General features: G+C 37.6%; 1 protein-coding gene across 13 annotated transcripts in view; it reads left to right on the top strand.

Moving 5' to 3' along the window:
- SLC4A10 (solute carrier family 4 member 10) overlaps window positions 1–17332 on the top strand; it is a 185536-nt gene that overhangs the window by 159194 nt on the left and 9010 nt on the right. For all 13 annotated transcript variants that reach the window (XM_031505429.2, XM_031505427.2, XM_031505428.2 and 10 more), the window contains 8 exons: window positions 3659–3764; window positions 6393–6554; window positions 6785–6898; window positions 7408–7569; window positions 10300–10551; window positions 11759–11827; window positions 14064–14237; window positions 14808–14930. In XM_031505429.2, the coding sequence (XP_031361289.1) occupies window positions 3659–3764; window positions 6393–6554; window positions 6785–6898; window positions 7408–7569; window positions 10300–10551; window positions 11759–11827; window positions 14064–14237; window positions 14808–14930 (1162 nt within the window). The remainder of the gene's footprint in view (window positions 1–3658; window positions 3765–6392; window positions 6555–6784; window positions 6899–7407; window positions 7570–10299; window positions 10552–11758; window positions 11828–14063; window positions 14238–14807; window positions 14931–17332) is intronic.

Below are 17332 nucleotides of genomic sequence, written 5' to 3' on the forward strand. Positions count from 1 at the left end.
ACCTTATACTGGCTATACTGTTATAGCTGAATTGGTGCTGAAGATTTAGCTGAAATTTTGATCCTCCTATAAAAGGGAGAGAGATGCAGGCTACAGGGAATATTATTTCTAATATACCTTTGTTCTCCATTCTGGTTTGCCAGAGATTTCTTGAGCACTTTGCAAGGTGTATAGGCAATAAAGACTCCTTGCTCTGGTTATTGTTTCTAGCTAGCAAGTTCAGGTTATTCTTTGTTACATTCTCATTTTGTCAGCTCTAATCTTACAAGAGTTCTGAGTTGCCAGAGGACTATCTTGTCTGAAATGGTTTATTTATCTACCTCAGAAGTATAATCCACTTTTTATTAGGCTGTATTAGATTTTTAAATACCCTAAAAGAGAACAAAACTCCACTGATATCTGCCTATCTGCAAAATATGGACATATTAAATACAGGTAGGGACCTATGACTGGGTATCTAGTGCCATTTTAGATTTCTCAGCCTCCAGCTGCTTTGAAAACGCAGGTATGAGTCAACAAAGGTCCTCTCATATGTGCCAACTCATCATGGAGGTCACAGATACCATGGAGTGTACAGTCACCTATGCTTAAACATCAATTGCTACCAGGAGATCAGAATGTCTTGCCATATCCAAAAGTATAAAGATGAAAAATTATTTGTTTCTGTCATCAATGTGATGAAATGGATGTGTTGAGATTGGCAGCAAAGATTCCCACCCATCCCTGCATAGTGACACCTATGCATTTGCTACCACAACCAGTGCCAGATTCTTCCCTGTCTTTATTCTAGCCACGATGAAAGAGAATCAAAAGAATCCTTCTGAATCTTTTAGTATCAGGAAGATGATTGCTGACTCATCAGTCAAAGACACAAGAGTACATTGCTAAGTTGGTACTGTATTTAAAGATGAATATGTTGCTTAGAAATTAGAGGTGTTTGTATAGTCTCTTGCTCATTTGGTAATAGCATAAACTTCACACAGATCCCTTGTTGTGGGCAAGTGCTCAGCACTTTAAACAACTTTACCAGAATGTAAGAGCATTTGAACCCCCAAGAGGAAATAATTTTTTTGCTTATTCCAGCATTCTGAGTAATATTTTATCAGGAAAATAGAAAGATGTGTTAGTGTTAACTATTCAGCGTATTTTGCTTTTTCTGGCAAAACTACTCAAAGTAAAAATGGCAATGAAAGGGACTAAAGTACTGAAAAGATTAAAGCAGGAAGCATTATTTCATTAATGTGAGATTTTCCTTGAAGGTCAGTTACATTGGGAAATAGTTATCATTGAAGCAATTAAATCTGTTATGAAACAACACATTTTGGTAGATAATGTTTTTATTTTGGCACTGAATGGTACCTTCATTTGTATTTTCTGGGATGGACAGGGAGTGTTTTACTATCTCACAGTTCTATAATGTTAAGCAATTAGTGGGATGCTGGAAGACAGTAATACCATGATAAAATCTCACATCAAAATGTCAGTGTTGCCAAAACACATACAGTATTGAAAGTAATGCAATGTTGTATATATCAAAACACTGAGATCATTGCTTGAATGGTCTTCTGAGTAGAAACAGGATCTGATCTCTGCAGTTAGGGGCTAGCTCTGCCCCCATTCAGTAAAAGCAGCACTGTGCAGGGCGATTTTGGTCTTCGTGGGTGTGGTTTGCACAAGTCACTTATTTGCTGATGATCAGTCTGCCATTGCTAAATGCCTGTGAAACTTGGTAAAGACCAGACTGGAATGCTGTGCAGGAGGAAAATGATATTGCTATAGAAATAAAAAGGTGATGTCGTGAAGGTGAGATGTATTAAACTATAGCTTCAAGTATCACGTTTCGGAGGAAATAGAAATTTTGGCTCCTCTAACCTTTAAATGTAATTTTGCAGTTTGCAGCAAGTGTAGCTGTGCCATGTAGTGCTGGCGACAGGCACAGTGTCCCCTTCTAGTGAGGAAGTGACTGAGTGAGCAGCCCATGCCACCCTGGCCTGCTGTAATCAAACCCCGGCGGGCCGTGGCCCGGCCAGCCTGCGATCGGCGATGGACACCAGGGCCAGGGAGCTCCTGTGCTCCCAGGGAACAGCAGTAACCCGACACAGCCACCTCTGCATTGCTGCATGAACAGCCAATACGCCCTTGCAAGACATGGGGCAGCCCTACTGTTTGTTGGCTTTATTCTGCTGCTGTAGCTCACTGGTAGTCATGTGCTTCGTTTACCCCATTTTGTAATAGCTGGAAGTACGCATTGAACACGCATTCATTCTGCACTTAGGGCCTGATCCAAAGCATATTAAATATGTTTGAAAGATCCAGTCAAGGACTTTTGGCTCAGGCCCTCTAATTCTCTGAATGCAGTTGCTTTGTTTTATTTTTTGTTTTTGTTCATGGGCTGTGAGGGTTTTATCTTTCTTTTGGAAAGAGCTGCATTTAAAATAAGCAAGGAATTGCACAAAGACAACCTGCATCTTTTCCTCTCTATGTATTAAATGCAGCTGTTGTCACATGTATAGTATTGTAATTGAAATAGAATGTCAGTGTTGTGTCCTCATGGTGTAGATGGTAGAATTTCAAACATAGAAAATCATACAAATCTAGATTAGTATTGTCATTTTTTGGAAAGATAAACAGTCACATAGAAAATAGATGGCATAGGTAAGTGAATAAACTGATATTCTGTTACAGCTGTAATGCAATTTATGCTCAGTGGCTTTGCACATGATAGTCAGATGTTATCCTGTCCCCAGCTACTCCTGAAAACCTTATCAGAGAGTACACAATTTATTTAAAATCGTCATAAGCATGTTAACATGCTAGCAGACTAGATGGTGCTATAGATTATTAAAGTAAGATTAATTTAAAGCGCATTGCAAAGCGCACTTGACATCTTGGATCCTACAGAGTATCCTGGATGTTTTGAAGGCTTTGTCAAAGAAAAAGCCTCCCACAGTTGCTTCAGAGGCTTTAAAGACTTAATTTTGATTTTAAATTACTTATTTTTAAATTACTTATCGTCCTCCTACACTGCCTCGTCACATTTTGTGTGTTAAAATACAAAATTTAAAATGAAAAGTGTGCTTTTACAGCAGCTGTGTGGAAAAGCAAAACAAGGGACACAGAGTTCAGAGAGCCTTTGGTGCTGGTGATCCTGACATTCAGAGCCCTGACAGCTGACTGGGTAGTTAGGCAATTTTGCACGCAAAGGCACTTCTGCATCTAGGAAAGAAAGAGGATACAGAGAGTTTGTTATTTGAGAAATGGATAAGCCTGGAACTGTACATAGCATCTAATGTCCATGGAGAGAAGTGTTACGTGTAAGAGAAAGAACAGGACCAGCATATTCTCAGTGTTACAAACTGTGCTCAGAAGTATCAATAGCTGAGGGAGAAAACAGGTGGTAAAACTGAATGTGATCATTGGTTTGAATATGTCACGTTACGTACTATATATGCATATGCACCTCACAGCAAATGATACTCCAGTAATAGCACTAGCTACTGAACTACAAACTGCTTCAAAGCATGCATTTACTGAACTCATTTGAACTAAAATTATCTGTCAATGTAGAGCATAATTTCAATGTATCATTAAATCTGATAATTGGAATTAACGTCTGATATATATTTTATTATTAAGGAAAAAAAATATTTATTTTCAGATGCAATTGTGTGGAACCAGAACATCCTAGCAATAAAACCTTACAGTACTGGCAGGACTACAATATATCTGCATCCGATGTGCCATGGGGGAACCTAACTGTGTCAGTAAGTAAATTTTGGAGCTTAATAAATAAAGGCATAGGCATAAATAATTTTGTCCATCTTACTGCAACAAATATGTTAAAAAATACCATTTTTCCTGCTCATATTTGTTCAAATAAATAATAAAAGATCCTTAACAAAAATTAACATGAACTTTGTGCATTATCTCCTTTTGAAAGCTTTTTGCAGCAAGTGTGTGCATTTTATGCCCTGCTTTGGAACCTTCTTGACACATTAGCACAAGAGCTTGGCTGAGATAAGTCAAACATGTCAAATGACAATGTATTTGTCCTAAATTCTGCCAGATGGCTAAACCAAAGTTCCCTTGTGTAGAAAAAATCAGAAGCATTTATTTTCCCTAAAATACTCTTGCAATAGTTCAGGCTATAAAAAAAAGGATGGGGGGAAATTTTGTAACATTTTCCCTTCAGTGACCACTTTTTTCTCACACAAGTTCTGTAATTTCTTTTCCCAGGGGAGGAAGGAGAGAAAGCTACAGTTTAGTGGGGCTTGCATGAATGTGTAACAAGTTTCTTAACAGTACACTTTTCTATGTTTAAAGGATTCATATAATTCAAGTTTGCCTTCAAAGTGACATTTACAACTTGATTAAAATGTTGTCTTGAGATTGGGCCGCCGCTTTTTCTCGCAAATGGATCATTTCATTACACAGTCAAAGAGAATTGAGTGCAAAAGACACCAGACTGAAGAGATAACTGAATTACCCAAATCGTAGGCATAATCAAATTGAACATTTAAAAGCCAATCCAGTGGACTGTCTCCAGAAGATACTACTCTTTTTTTTTTTTTTTTTTTCCAAAGGCAGGAATGCAGAAGAGCTCATGTTAAGTAAGAGCTGTCTTCCATGGCTGCTCTGTCTTGCTTCTATGCCTTCCTCTGAGCAGGGACTGCTCCTCAACTCTGTTGGTGTGGCAACAGCAGAAAGAAAGTTGAGAACTGCTGGCCTGAGGGATTCCAGCAGTCCAGAATGAATATTCTCAAAATTGCAGCACACTCTAAGAGCATCTGTGCAGGAGCAGACTCCTCCTCTCACTTTCTCAGATCTCTGACAGTGTTTTTCAGAGTACATTTGCAGCTGAGGAGATTTAAAATAACAGATTTTGTTTTAACTATAAATGTAAAAGACTGGCTGTATTATATAAAACCCTTAAAAACTTCTGTGAAAGCTTATTACCGAAACTTGAGTTTACATAGGTAGCATTATAACTGACCAACTTTTCCCATGAGTCCCTAGAGTTGTCAAAGAAATAACTGATTTTTTTTCTACTTTTATGTCTTTGTTTCTTGCAAGCATCATCAAGAAACTTCTGTTCTAGAGAACTACAGGAAGAGATGAGGCATTGCTGTCTGTAAATATTTGGTCAGACTCACCCCATTATGTCTCTTTTAGTGCTCATATCTTCATATATTTCTTGTGTCTAGTTGAAATGTTTCAAGTCTCTGAAGATCTGGATTCTCATTCTCTCTTAAAACCCAATGATTATTTTTTGCTATCAAGACAAACCAAGTGTGAGCAAAGGACATTGGACCAAGTATGAAGAGGATTTTGGACAAGTGTGAAGAGGATTTTGATGGTGACAAAATCCTCTTCAAGAGGCATATGATGAACTTCATCCCAAGTTTACTGTGATAGCAGTATAAAAACCCTTGCACTCCTTTGTCTCACAGTCATCAAATAGCAGTTGTGTTTTTTTCCAAGGCAATCTCTTTTCAAAGCCAAATTTTCCCATAACAGGATAATTGTGCAGTGAGTGTGATGAGCCAATGACACACTTGATTTAATACAAAAAGATCCTGATCTGGCAGGATATTTCTGCCTGAAATCCCTGATTCTGGATGCTGTAATACATTTTTCTTAATAAGTGTGGAGGGATTGGGAAGGAGAAGGAAAGGATTGTGAGTCCAGAGCTGATAACTCACATTTCTAGAGCTACTCTTTATGATTTTAGACAACTACGGAGTAGTGGAGAAATGTTAGTAGAGAAAATGTTTTCTACTGTATCTGCATATTGATAATAAATTATATTAAATATAATTGATGGTAAAGATTTAGGATTTTTGGGCATTTTATCAGATCTTTTTGTAAGAGAGAGACAATTTGCAGGATGTGCTGCCCCCGTGCGGTATTAAATGTATTTGGCTCCTTTTAGGCCAATGCACACGTCCTAAATAGCTCTTTTCCAATCGCTGGGGCTGTGAAGTGAAAACAAAAAAGCAGTTCTTGAAAATGCACCAGGAGCAGACTTTGTGCCTTTTGAACTTTGCTTTCCACACTTGGAGAGTGTTAGTAAGTGTAAATCTGTATTTGTACACAGAAGATAAATCAGTATACTTGCTGAGTTTGAAAATGCCCTGTTTTTAGGTTATTGACTTTATTTATGGTATGTCTTAGCGACATCATCATTTAATATGGCTAAAAAAGAGATTCCTTTGGGAATTTTCCATGCAGACTATATACACACATAGTGAGTTTTAAGTTTTAACAGAATAAATATCTAGAAATTGTTTTACTATTTCTAGTTATACAGTTTAGGAAAGAAATTGGAAGGAAAATGTTAGTGTAAGCATGGAAAATTTTTAGAACAATACTATTTTTTCTGTCCCTAATAGGAATGTAAAAAGTTTCACGGTGAGTTTGTTGGGCGAGCCTGTGGTCATCATGGCCCTTACGTTCCAGATGTCCTCTTCTGGTCTGTCATCTTGTTCTTCTCTACAGTAACGCTCTCTTCCACTCTGAAGCAGTTCAAAACCAGCCGATACTTCCCAACAAAGGTGTGTGCCCCTGCTTCAACTCAAAAGTTGTCATTGGTCATGCCTAAGCATGAATTCCATCTGCATTGCAAATTCAGTTAACTGCTGGGGAAGTAGATAGGGCATCTTTCATCTGTTAGAAGCTTCTGTCAGAATAAGCATGGTTTTAGCTGTAAGCTGTACTAAAACCGTGAAGAAAAATCATACCTGAATGTTTTAGTTAAAATTGTTATTTCTCTCAATAATCATAGGTACGCTCTGTTGTCAGCGATTTTGCTGTCTTTCTCACTATTTTGTCCATGGTTTTAATTGACTATGCCATTGGAATTCCATCACCAAAACTTCAGGTTCCAAATGCTTTTAAGGTAAGTTGTTGATAAATTGCACTGCTTTATCATTTTGCAAAGTAATCTACTATGATGGGTTTATAATTGTTTATTTTCATCATCATTAGGGAGTAGTGATTGTGTTTTAAAATTTTTGTGTTCACAAGGTATTATGCAACCTCTCTGATTTATGGACCATGTAAGTGAACCTCTCCCCTCAGGCCCTTTCATGCTTCCTAATGTTATCTCTGCAGAAATTAACAGGACTCAAATCACCCAAATCCCAGACTACTGTAATGTTTTGGGGCTTCCTCTAAATTTTAGGTTTACTGTATCAAGTTCAACCAAGTCTGCAATAATCCAGATGATTTTTTTATATGTAATTTCTTGATTTGGCATCAGAGGAAGTCTAGCATGTTTTTTAGTGTTCTATATAGGTTGGTTTTAAAGGAAGTCATATCCTAATAATGTTTTGTATGTATTCTTGTGAAATTGAAATGTAAATAATCCTTACAGTTCTGACTGGCCATGCGTGACTGTTTTTATAGCCCACCAGAGATGATCGTGGCTGGTTTATTACTCCTTTGGGGCCTAATCCTTGGTGGACGGTGATAGCTGCTGTAATTCCAGCCCTGCTTTGCACTATCCTTATCTTTATGGACCAGCAGATCACAGCTGTCATTATCAATAGAAAAGAACACAAACTAAAGGTATTTGGTCAAAATTTATACTTTCATTGTTGTTTTCTGCTTCAGATTATGTAATGTGCATCCAACTACTTTAGTATGCTAGTTTGTTATGCATTATATAGAAACCCTTTAAATTTTTATCCTTTTTAACTTGTTGGTCTATGTGGTACCTGTGCCCTGTGTCAGTGATCCACTGCCTTACAGAAGACCTTATGAATGTTATTTGGGATACAGATTCTGAGTTAAGAAAGTGCTGCCTTCTGTGCTTTAGTAGAAGTAGTATTCATTCACTTAAAAAAATGCCTTCAAGTTGATAATCTCCTTAAATACCACAATATTAATTGCCTCTTCAGGTATAAGCAGTGTTCTACTGGATTGAATTTTTAAAAACTACTCAGGGGTTATTTTGTAATATAAGATTTTTTCCCTCTCTTCATCCTGCTCTCTGTGGTTCTACCCATCCTTTTATTTAAATGCCCTTCCTATGTTAAAGAAGGGAGAAGAATAAAACTGAGCCTTAGAGGCACAATGGGTTCTTAAAACAACATAGGACAACTTCCTGCTCTGTTCTCTAACACTTTAGTTGCCTACAGATGGAGAGAGAAAAAGGGACATCACCCCTCTGAAAAACTGTTGGGCAAAATCTAGCAGCAGGTTTCTGTACATGTATATGCAGCAAGCTTAGGCTTTTTTTTGACATACTTTTAATAAGCAGCAATCCAATCCCAAGTTGCTTTAGCAAATGCATTTGCAACCTTCACTTTGCATTGCCTCCTCTTGGATGATTGTGACATTTGATATGTTCTTTTTTTGCCCTCTTTGTCAGCCTGGCTCTTCATGTCAATCCATAGCATTGCATGTGGTTAACTTGACAGATGCAGGAATTTGCTGCCAAGCTTTGGAATGTGTTTTTTCAGCACTGGCATCTGGGAGTCAGATGGTCCTCCTGGCTGCCCCCTTGTCTTGCTGCGTTTTAGTTTTGCTGGGGTCTGGTGTAGCATCACCTGTTGCTATGCTTCCTTTTCTTCCCATATGTCAGGTTCCTCAGATCATGTATGAATGTGAGGAAATGCTCTCGGATTCTGTATGCATTAGCAGATACATTCCTCATAAATGTGTCAGAAGGTAAAAAAAGGTGTCTCTGTTAGGATTTAGAATTAAACTCTTTCTTTGAGTGCATTGTGCCTGTAACTAATATCTGTGTTTGACACATCTCTGAGTTTGTCAAGATGTGTCTTGGAGATAAGACTCATAAGCACTTTTGGGGAGTGAGGGAAGGTTGCTAGAGTTGATTCTCTTCATTTTCTTTACTTTTCCCCCTTTTTAAATAATGTAAGCAAATAAGATGGCATTTTCATTTTGATATGTGGCTTACATTTTCATAAACCCAGACGCTTCCCATTTTAGAAGTAAAAGTTGTCTTCATAAAGAAATGATTTGTTTGCTTCCAACTCATTTTCCCCTCTTTTTTTATACTTCCCATAGCAAATTCTGGATAGTGCACATTTCAGCTTTTGGCAGTCTCTGTAGCAAACCCTTCCAAGTTTAGTTTAGTTACTTTTTTTATGTCAAAAGGCATTTGCATGGGTTTACAGGCAAAATTATGGTTCAACATATTCACATTGTTTGCATGAACATCGCTGTTTCATCAGACCATGACACTGGATTTGTTGCCGTATTGGAAAGTTTTGTGGAGATGGCTAACTACCTGACTTTTTAAAGGAAAATAGCTTGAGCTGCTGCTTGCAGCTGTGAGGAAGTCCTGGATACTTGCTAAAATTGAAGTGAAATATCCCACTCAGCTATGGTTCAGCTGTGGTAGCAGATATCTATAGAACCAAGCTTGATGCATTGATGTATTTTTCTTTTTCAAGTGAAGGTTGTTATTGGAGGTTTTTAAATTTATCTAAGATTTGACTAAAGGGTGTTATGTGCAAAAGCAAACCATTATCCACCTGTTGGTAATTTATGTAGCATTTGGCCACTAGAGAAGTGATCCAAGTCCAAGGGTTTTGTATTGACTTTTCGTATGGATATTATGATGCTATGTTTGAATAAGGAAACCAATAAACCAGTACCTGATTTTATATTTTAATTTAATGTATCTTATTTTCTAGCTATCTGCTCTTATCTAAGATTGAAAGTACATTACTGAAATGTAATATCATGTGCTTACCATCTTAAAACGCTTTAGAAAGAACACTGTGGTTTTATGGCCCCTTCTAGCATTAATTGACTTGGGAAATGTTATGGATTTTTATGTAGGGACCAATAAAAATACATACTTTTTCACCTCTTCATAAGAATGGATGGAGGATCTACTAAGATTAGTGCAGTGGGAAGTTGGCAGCACAGCTGGATATTCTAACACAGCTGTGTTATCCACAGAAGAGATTTAGTTAAACCACAAAATGGATGTATTTTCCAGTGTCTCACCAGTATCCATTTTATAAGCAGGAAAGCTGTTTGGTGCCCACTGTAGAGTGGATTTGTGGTACTTAACTCATAACTGGAAGGAGTTCAGTGACATTGAGCACTGAGTGTGAACCAGTATGAATTCCCCTTAGATAACCAGTCTGCCTGGTCTTTACTGACCCAGCCTGGTTAACACGTAGAAGGAGGCTATTTTTTTCCTACAAGTCTCAAATTTTCAATTGTCTCTAGCTGCTCATTAGGAATGCCTGCCAGAAGTGTTCTCTTTAATTCAGATGTCATTTTACATCTTCTTTCCATCCTTACTTTTCTTAACAGAAAGGATGTGGGTACCACCTCGACCTACTCATGGTGGCAGTGATGCTTGGTGTGTGCTCTATTATGGGATTGCCGTGGTTTGTTGCAGCCACTGTCCTCTCTATTTCCCATGTGAACAGCTTAAAACTGGAATCAGAGTGCTCCGCTCCAGGGGAGCAGCCAAAATTTCTTGGAATCCGGGAGCAAAGAGTCACAGGGCTCATGATTTTTATCCTTATGGGCTCATCTGTCTTTTTGACAAGTATTCTAAAGGTAATCTGGGGCAAGTAAGGGAAAGTTAAAGAATACTGCACTGAACATTTCACTGTTGTAACTGCCTTATTTAATGAATAATGTGCCTTTCCAGGCACATTACTAACTAGCATAATGTTGCACAATGAGAGTTTAAAGTGGAATTCTAATTTTGCTTAATAAAGTACCTAGCATTTTTAAAATAAAGACCTTGTAATGAAAATCTGGCCTGACTGAAGTCAAAGGGAATTCTGCCATTGAGCTGTATTCACACTTTGTCAATACTTTGGGTCCATGGCATATTACCATGAACCAGTCTTGTTATACTAATTTAAAGTTTATTTAGATAATCTAAAAACATTTTTTGGTTTCCAAGTAATTTAAAAATATTTTCACAGTTGCAAGAGAAGTTCTATGGTTTTTTTTCTTGGAAGTGAACAGAAAAATTATCTCATGCTTCCTGCATATTCAAGACAGCTCACCAGTGTCTTGAAAAAGAGTGTTTAGTTACAGTCATATATAATACCATGTATACATGTAATACTTTTTAAAGAATTATATGGCCTCTGTGAAATCAGTGAGAGTTTTGGCACTGGCTTGAGTAAAATGAGAAATTAGTCTTGACTATTGTCACAGTGAGGGCAATAAGCCCTTAGAACTTGTACTTCCCAGCAGTATTTTACTAAGTATACTGTAAAGCCTTCACTTTGAGTACACACAGAACATGCAGATTCTATCAACATACTCATTTACCTACACAGTTTATGCTGTGAACCTGAACATATAAATAGTCTCTTTAAAAATCATTTCATAGAATCATTCAACCATTTTTAAATGCTTACAGCACAAAATATTATTTTTAGCAGTAAGAAGTATTTTGTGTCTCTTGAACATTTTTCTGAGCTGTCTTTAAAGTAAAGAATTTAAGTATTAATTAAGGCTTTAATGTTTTTTGTGTGGTTCTGTTAATTTTATTAATAGGGAATTAAGTACATTGTAATAACTGGCTATGAGAGGAAAATAAAAGTACAGAGCCAGATTCTTCTTTTGCTTTATACTCTGAGAAACATTATTAATTTATAATTGAGTGACTGAATTTACAACTTGTCTGATTAATGCAGGCATATGGCACTTTGTATTTCAACTGTTTTGAATGTCTTTCTAGAAGCATTTAAAATTGTTAAATAGTGTTTAATATGCTCTTCTCTTTCTCTGCTTGTTTGTGCAGTTTATTCCTATGCCAGTACTTTATGGAGTGTTTCTTTACATGGGTGCTTCATCTCTAAAGGGAATTCAGGTAAAATGGATTTATGATGAGTGTGTTATCGCTGATGCTTTATATAGAAAATATTGCTGTACTTTTTATATTGTTGTATTAGCTTTTGTGTATAATCTTAAAGGAATGTTACCAACCTTATATTTTTGAAAGTGACTACTTAAAAGGAAAATGGATTCTCTCTAAATAGAGTTCCCTTTAGGTAATTTGCTGCATTTTTTTCCCCCTACTTTTTGGGTGCAGATTTTTCTGTTCTCTCTTGTTATCAAGAGAATTTTGCTGAGCCTAAAATCTGAGTAATAACTATTAGGGTCTCTTCCCTCTCTGCTGCCTCCCCATTCACTTGCTTGCATGCTGCGTTTTCAAGTTCCTTTGCAGGGCTATGCTTATCTTCAACTTTGCCTTTAGGGCTAACTTGCCCTAAAACTAACATAAGTGAAATTTTGAACATCTTCCTTGTGCAAATAAACACTCCAGGAGGGGAACTGTTGTAAGCCACAGCACTTGGGAATGAAGGGTCAAGTCTAGTGGAAGGGCAGCATTCCTGCAGTGTCCATATGTAGGAGTAGCTGGCAGAAAGCAGCATTCCAGCACTCAGGCTGGGGTTGTACTGTGTTTTTTTCTCCTGGCTGACTGCAGCATGAAGTGGCACACTGTCAAATCCTTTAGCCCATGAGGCATTGACACACCTTCCAAGACAATTGAGAAAGAGCAATCACACAGTAAAAACACAAGTTATACTGTGCAAAAGGTCAAATACCAAAAGCAAAGAAATTTTCAGATTGATTTTTCATTAGATTTGATTGCAAGTTACCTCAATTTATAGGCAAAGCTGGGATTTTTTGTTTGATTTTTTTTTTTTCCTTTTTGACTGGTGGTCTCTATTCAGAGACTTCTGTTTTAAGTTTGCCTATCTCTTATCCTTTGGGTTGATATTCTAAGAAGTGTAGTTTGGCTTTTGCTGAGGTTTAAATAATTTCAATTTAACATGGTTCAGCTGTTTCTCAGAACAGAGATATGAGAAAGTACACTATACTATTGAGGAGTGTTTTTAAGGCATGCTGAAATCTGGCTATCTTTACTTGGAAAAGTGATACCATCCCCCTCCCTATCTCCCTCCCCCATGCTGGGATAAGGAATAGAGATTTGATAAGATGGCTTTTGTGGGAGGATGTGCTTTTTGCTGTTTCTGTGAAAAAGGAATATACTCAAATCTGGCCAAAATATAAGCCTTTAAAAAATGCAGTTTGCACATGCTCAATAAAATTGTCCAAAACTTGACACTCTTGAAGGCTGTGTGAATATAGCATGGCTCATCCATGCAGGAAGAATTGGTGTATCACCATCATCACTGTGCCATGACATAAATGTCTCAGGTCAGTATGGAGCCAAATAGGCCTGAAAAACAGGAACCACTCACATACCTTCCTAGCTGCATGGCAGTCAGCTTTCTGGCATTCATTCCTTTTTTTTTTTTTCTCCCTTTCTATTTCTGGTTTTGTGAGTAAAGTGAAATATGGAGATGAAAACAGCCTGGGATAAAGTGTCTGGTGAAGTAAAAGAAAAGTTGTTCATTCACAGGAAACAAAAGACTGCAGAGGTCCCTCTATGAGCTGCTTTTTATGTGCCAAAGGAGGACGAGCTCAGTGGTTGAAAAAGGAGTCTAGGATGTATTAGGAAAGCAGTGTGATAGTCACATGCCCAACAGGATCAACCAATTCCTTTCAGTTGGAGTCACAATTGATTTGTGACCACTCTGAAATCTGGCTTTGCCTAATGTTAGAGTTCACAATTAGCAGTGTTATTTCAAAGTAACCATCTTCTTTCTAACATCCAGTGTAGTAACAATGAACATGGTATTTCCTGCAGTATGGCTATGTAGAATGTAATTCAGGAGAATTCAATGTCTCAGCACATCTGCAATACAACCTAGGGAGACACGTGTATTAAAAGGGAAAGGGACTGAAGTATGACTAACCAAGTATTTAAACTTTGCTTAAGTGACATGTTTCTCATTCCTATTCTGGTGGCTCAGTGGGTGAGGAGACAAATCCTTTGCCACTGCTGGACTAGGTTAAAGGCTTATGGTTGTTACTGAGGGAGTCTCTACTATGCTGCTCTAATTATGTAGTTTTTGCCTTTAGAGTAACAAGCCAGATTCTTTGGATATTCGGGATTTCTTAGGCAGTGTGTGAATGCCAGCATAGATGATCCTGCACCTCATTTTGATCCAAACTTGTAAAATTTTCTCTTACAGCTTTTTGACAGGATAAAGTTATTCTGGATGCCTGCAAAGCACCAGCCAGATTTTATTTATCTAAGGCATGTTCCTCTTAGAAAGGTCCATCTCTTTACTATAATTCAGCTGAGTTGTCTTGTGCTTCTCTGGATTATAAAAGTTTCAAGAGCTGCCATTGTCTTTCCTATGATGGTATGAATGTTTTTTATTTCCTCTAATTATTTTCACTTGTGGATAATTATTATTGAAGAAAAATATAATTTTGGGCAGTTAATTATAATGTTACTTTGATTCTGTGTTCAAGAGAAATTTATACTGTAGTAAGTAATGAAAAATTTGATATCTCTGTTTTGAGTCCTGTGTGTGGATATCCCAACTTATATTCTCTTAGGGAAAATTATTTTTTATTTAAGGAATATTAATAAATCCTGTTATAGAAAGAACATTCACTTATTGAGGAAGACTGCTTATTGAACTGAGGAGCCTAACAGTTCTGTGTCCTGGGAGAAATAATGATGGTCTGTCTGCTGCTTAAGTGATTTCTCTGATGAATTCACTAATGGAAAATAGAAGATATTTACTGACCTCAGTGATTGTTAAATGCCTCAAACCATACTTTGAACAAAGGAATAGCAGCTGTTTGCTTATTCAAATGAAAGGATAAAATTCTAGCTACAAACTAGTCACTTGAAAGAATTCCTCTACAAGTCTGTTTGTCTGTTTTACTTAATTTCCTAATTCTTTGAATTAATATCTTTTCAGGTCCTAGCTTTGGTATTTGTTAGAAAACTCATGGATTTCTTTTTTACCAAGCGGGAGCTCAGTTGGTTAGATGATTTGATGCCTGAGAGCAAGAAAAAGAAATTGGAAGATGCGGAGAAAGAGGTGGGTCATGGCTTCAGGTTTCTTTGTGTGTAGCCATTTATCAATTTCTCTTTCAGACATGTAGAGAAAATTCTGTAAGGCACATTCCATGTACCAGGCAGACTTGTTAACAGTATCTAAGTGTAACATTGTCATATTTTGCACAACTGCTTTTAAGGTTACAAATCTGATAGCCTTAGGTGGGGATGTAGATGCTTAGGCTGTCATACTGTCATATAAAATATTATCCACAGTACTCCTGGGGATTGCTTCTGAAACCCACCCAGATGGTGTGCAGAGATGAACCTAAGCCTGTAGGAAAGCCCTCAGATCCTAGCCCTGGGGCACTGGATGCTGCACTGGGCTGGGTCTCATCCCTGCAAGAGATGCTGAGGAAAGAAGTGCAGAATTTAAGGCCTCTGGATGTCCCAGCTGCCTCTGACCTTACACAGGGCACAAGGCACCACTGTGCCCTTTCTGCTCAGCAATGTCATGACCCTGTGCAGTGTCCCAGTTACACTCTGGGCCAGAGCTGTCCTTGTGCTATTGCAGGAAAAATTCACTTTGACTTTGTAATGAAAGGGTCAGTGACGCTGCTGACCCCGTTAACCAAATGCTCAGACTTGCATCCTGTGGCATTACCACCCAGGTGTCTGCTTCAGAAGTGGACTCCTCAACTTATTTCAAAGAATATGTTTTTCACATATAAGTCCTTATCTACTTGAAAAGTATCCTTAAGAATGCCCTGAGATGTGATCCAGGATCAGTGAAATGTGTGTGTTAAGGATTGCCATTAGTAGCTTTATTTGCAGAAACAGGGCATGAGCTAATAATTTGAATGGGTAACTACACAAACTAGATTACTCTGCCTTTAGGATTGATTCTTCTGTGACCTTTGACAACTCCCTGCCTCAACCTGTCAAACTCTTAACTTTGATTTCCTTGACACATTCAACATACTGTCATGGAATATATTTTGGGGAAAAGATTTTACCTATAAGAAACATCAAGATGATTATTTACTATTTAGTATGTGCCTGTAAAACTACCAGGCTCAAATTAAAATACGTGAATCATTGTTTTCTCCCTTGAATCAAAGCAGACCAGAGAGATGTTCCATCACAGTGTCTGTTGTCATCACAATTCAGAGTAACCAGAAGTAACCAAGGTAGTTCTCTTCTTGTGGGTCTGGTTATTGGAAAGAATTCCTTGTTATACTTATGTTTTGGTTATATGTCACTTTTATTCCCTTGCTTGATAGGATGGCATCACTAAACAAAACTGGGAAAATCTACTGGTGTTACTTTATTTCATTCACTGTCTATTTTGAGAGGTTATTTTTACATATTTTGGCATTTCTAAATATTTAGAGCTATTATTAAAACTGTTCAACTGTCAGAAACTTATGAAGCTGTGAAGCCTGGAAATGACAAAATTAACTAGTAATAAAAAACTTCTGACATGTAGCCTAAGGAATTAATTGGAGAGTTGCTATCACACAGCTTTTAAAAATAGAAGTATTCTACCCACAAGAATATTCAGAAATGTAGTTGACAGGATCTGAAACTAACTTGATTGGATCCTAATTTCATCACTTAAGTTGTTTTTATATTTTTAGGCCATGTTTTTTCCAGGGCTTTGTACATTTATAGTGGATATGATACGTGCCTTCTCCTCACAGACCTCCTTTGGAAGCCACTTTGATGTTAATCAATTAAGTCTTTCTGAGACAAGAACGAACAAAGAACTTTAACATTTAAAGAAAAAAAGTATTGTGGCTTTTGAAATAATTGTAATAATAAAGCATTGAAGAAACAAATTTCTGAGCAGAGAAAACTGAAATTCTACTATTTTGGAAAACTGTACTGGCTGTTACTGCTAATACAACAATCAGTGTTTGTGATGCATGGGGGGCTTTGGTGATCTGCCAGAAAATGATAAATTCTCTTTTCAGCCAACCCATGCTTTCAGACAGGCTCTGGCCAGAACTGTTACAAAGGGAAACTCTTACAAAGGGAAGGAAGCTGTGGAGGTCTCCAGGTGTCTGTTTGGCTCACACACACTGCAACCATTTAGAGCAAGATTTGATGGTCACGCAGGTCCTGCCAAGACTCGTTAACCTCCGAGCTGTGGCTATCCTGACCAGGGTGTGGACGTGGGAATCCTCTTCTGGAGGTTGTTTTCCTTTGGGAATCCTCTTCTGGAGGTTGTTTTCCTTTGGGAATCCTTTTTGGGAGGTTGTTTTCCTTTGGGAATCCTCTTCTGGAGGTTGTTTTCCTTTGCTCTTGCAGGCCGGACACGGCGCTTGAGAGCTGCTCCATTCTCCTCCCCTCCCGCTAAGGCAGATTTGCTAAATTTGTAATCACTTTACATAAGGTTTTTGGTAGATTTATCTCTCAATTGTCTTCAAGCAAAAACTAATT

This window comes from Lonchura striata, chromosome 8 (assembly GCF_046129695.1).
Source record: "Lonchura striata isolate bLonStr1 chromosome 8, bLonStr1.mat, whole genome shotgun sequence".
Lineage (NCBI taxonomy): Eukaryota > Metazoa > Chordata > Aves > Passeriformes > Estrildidae > Lonchura > Lonchura striata.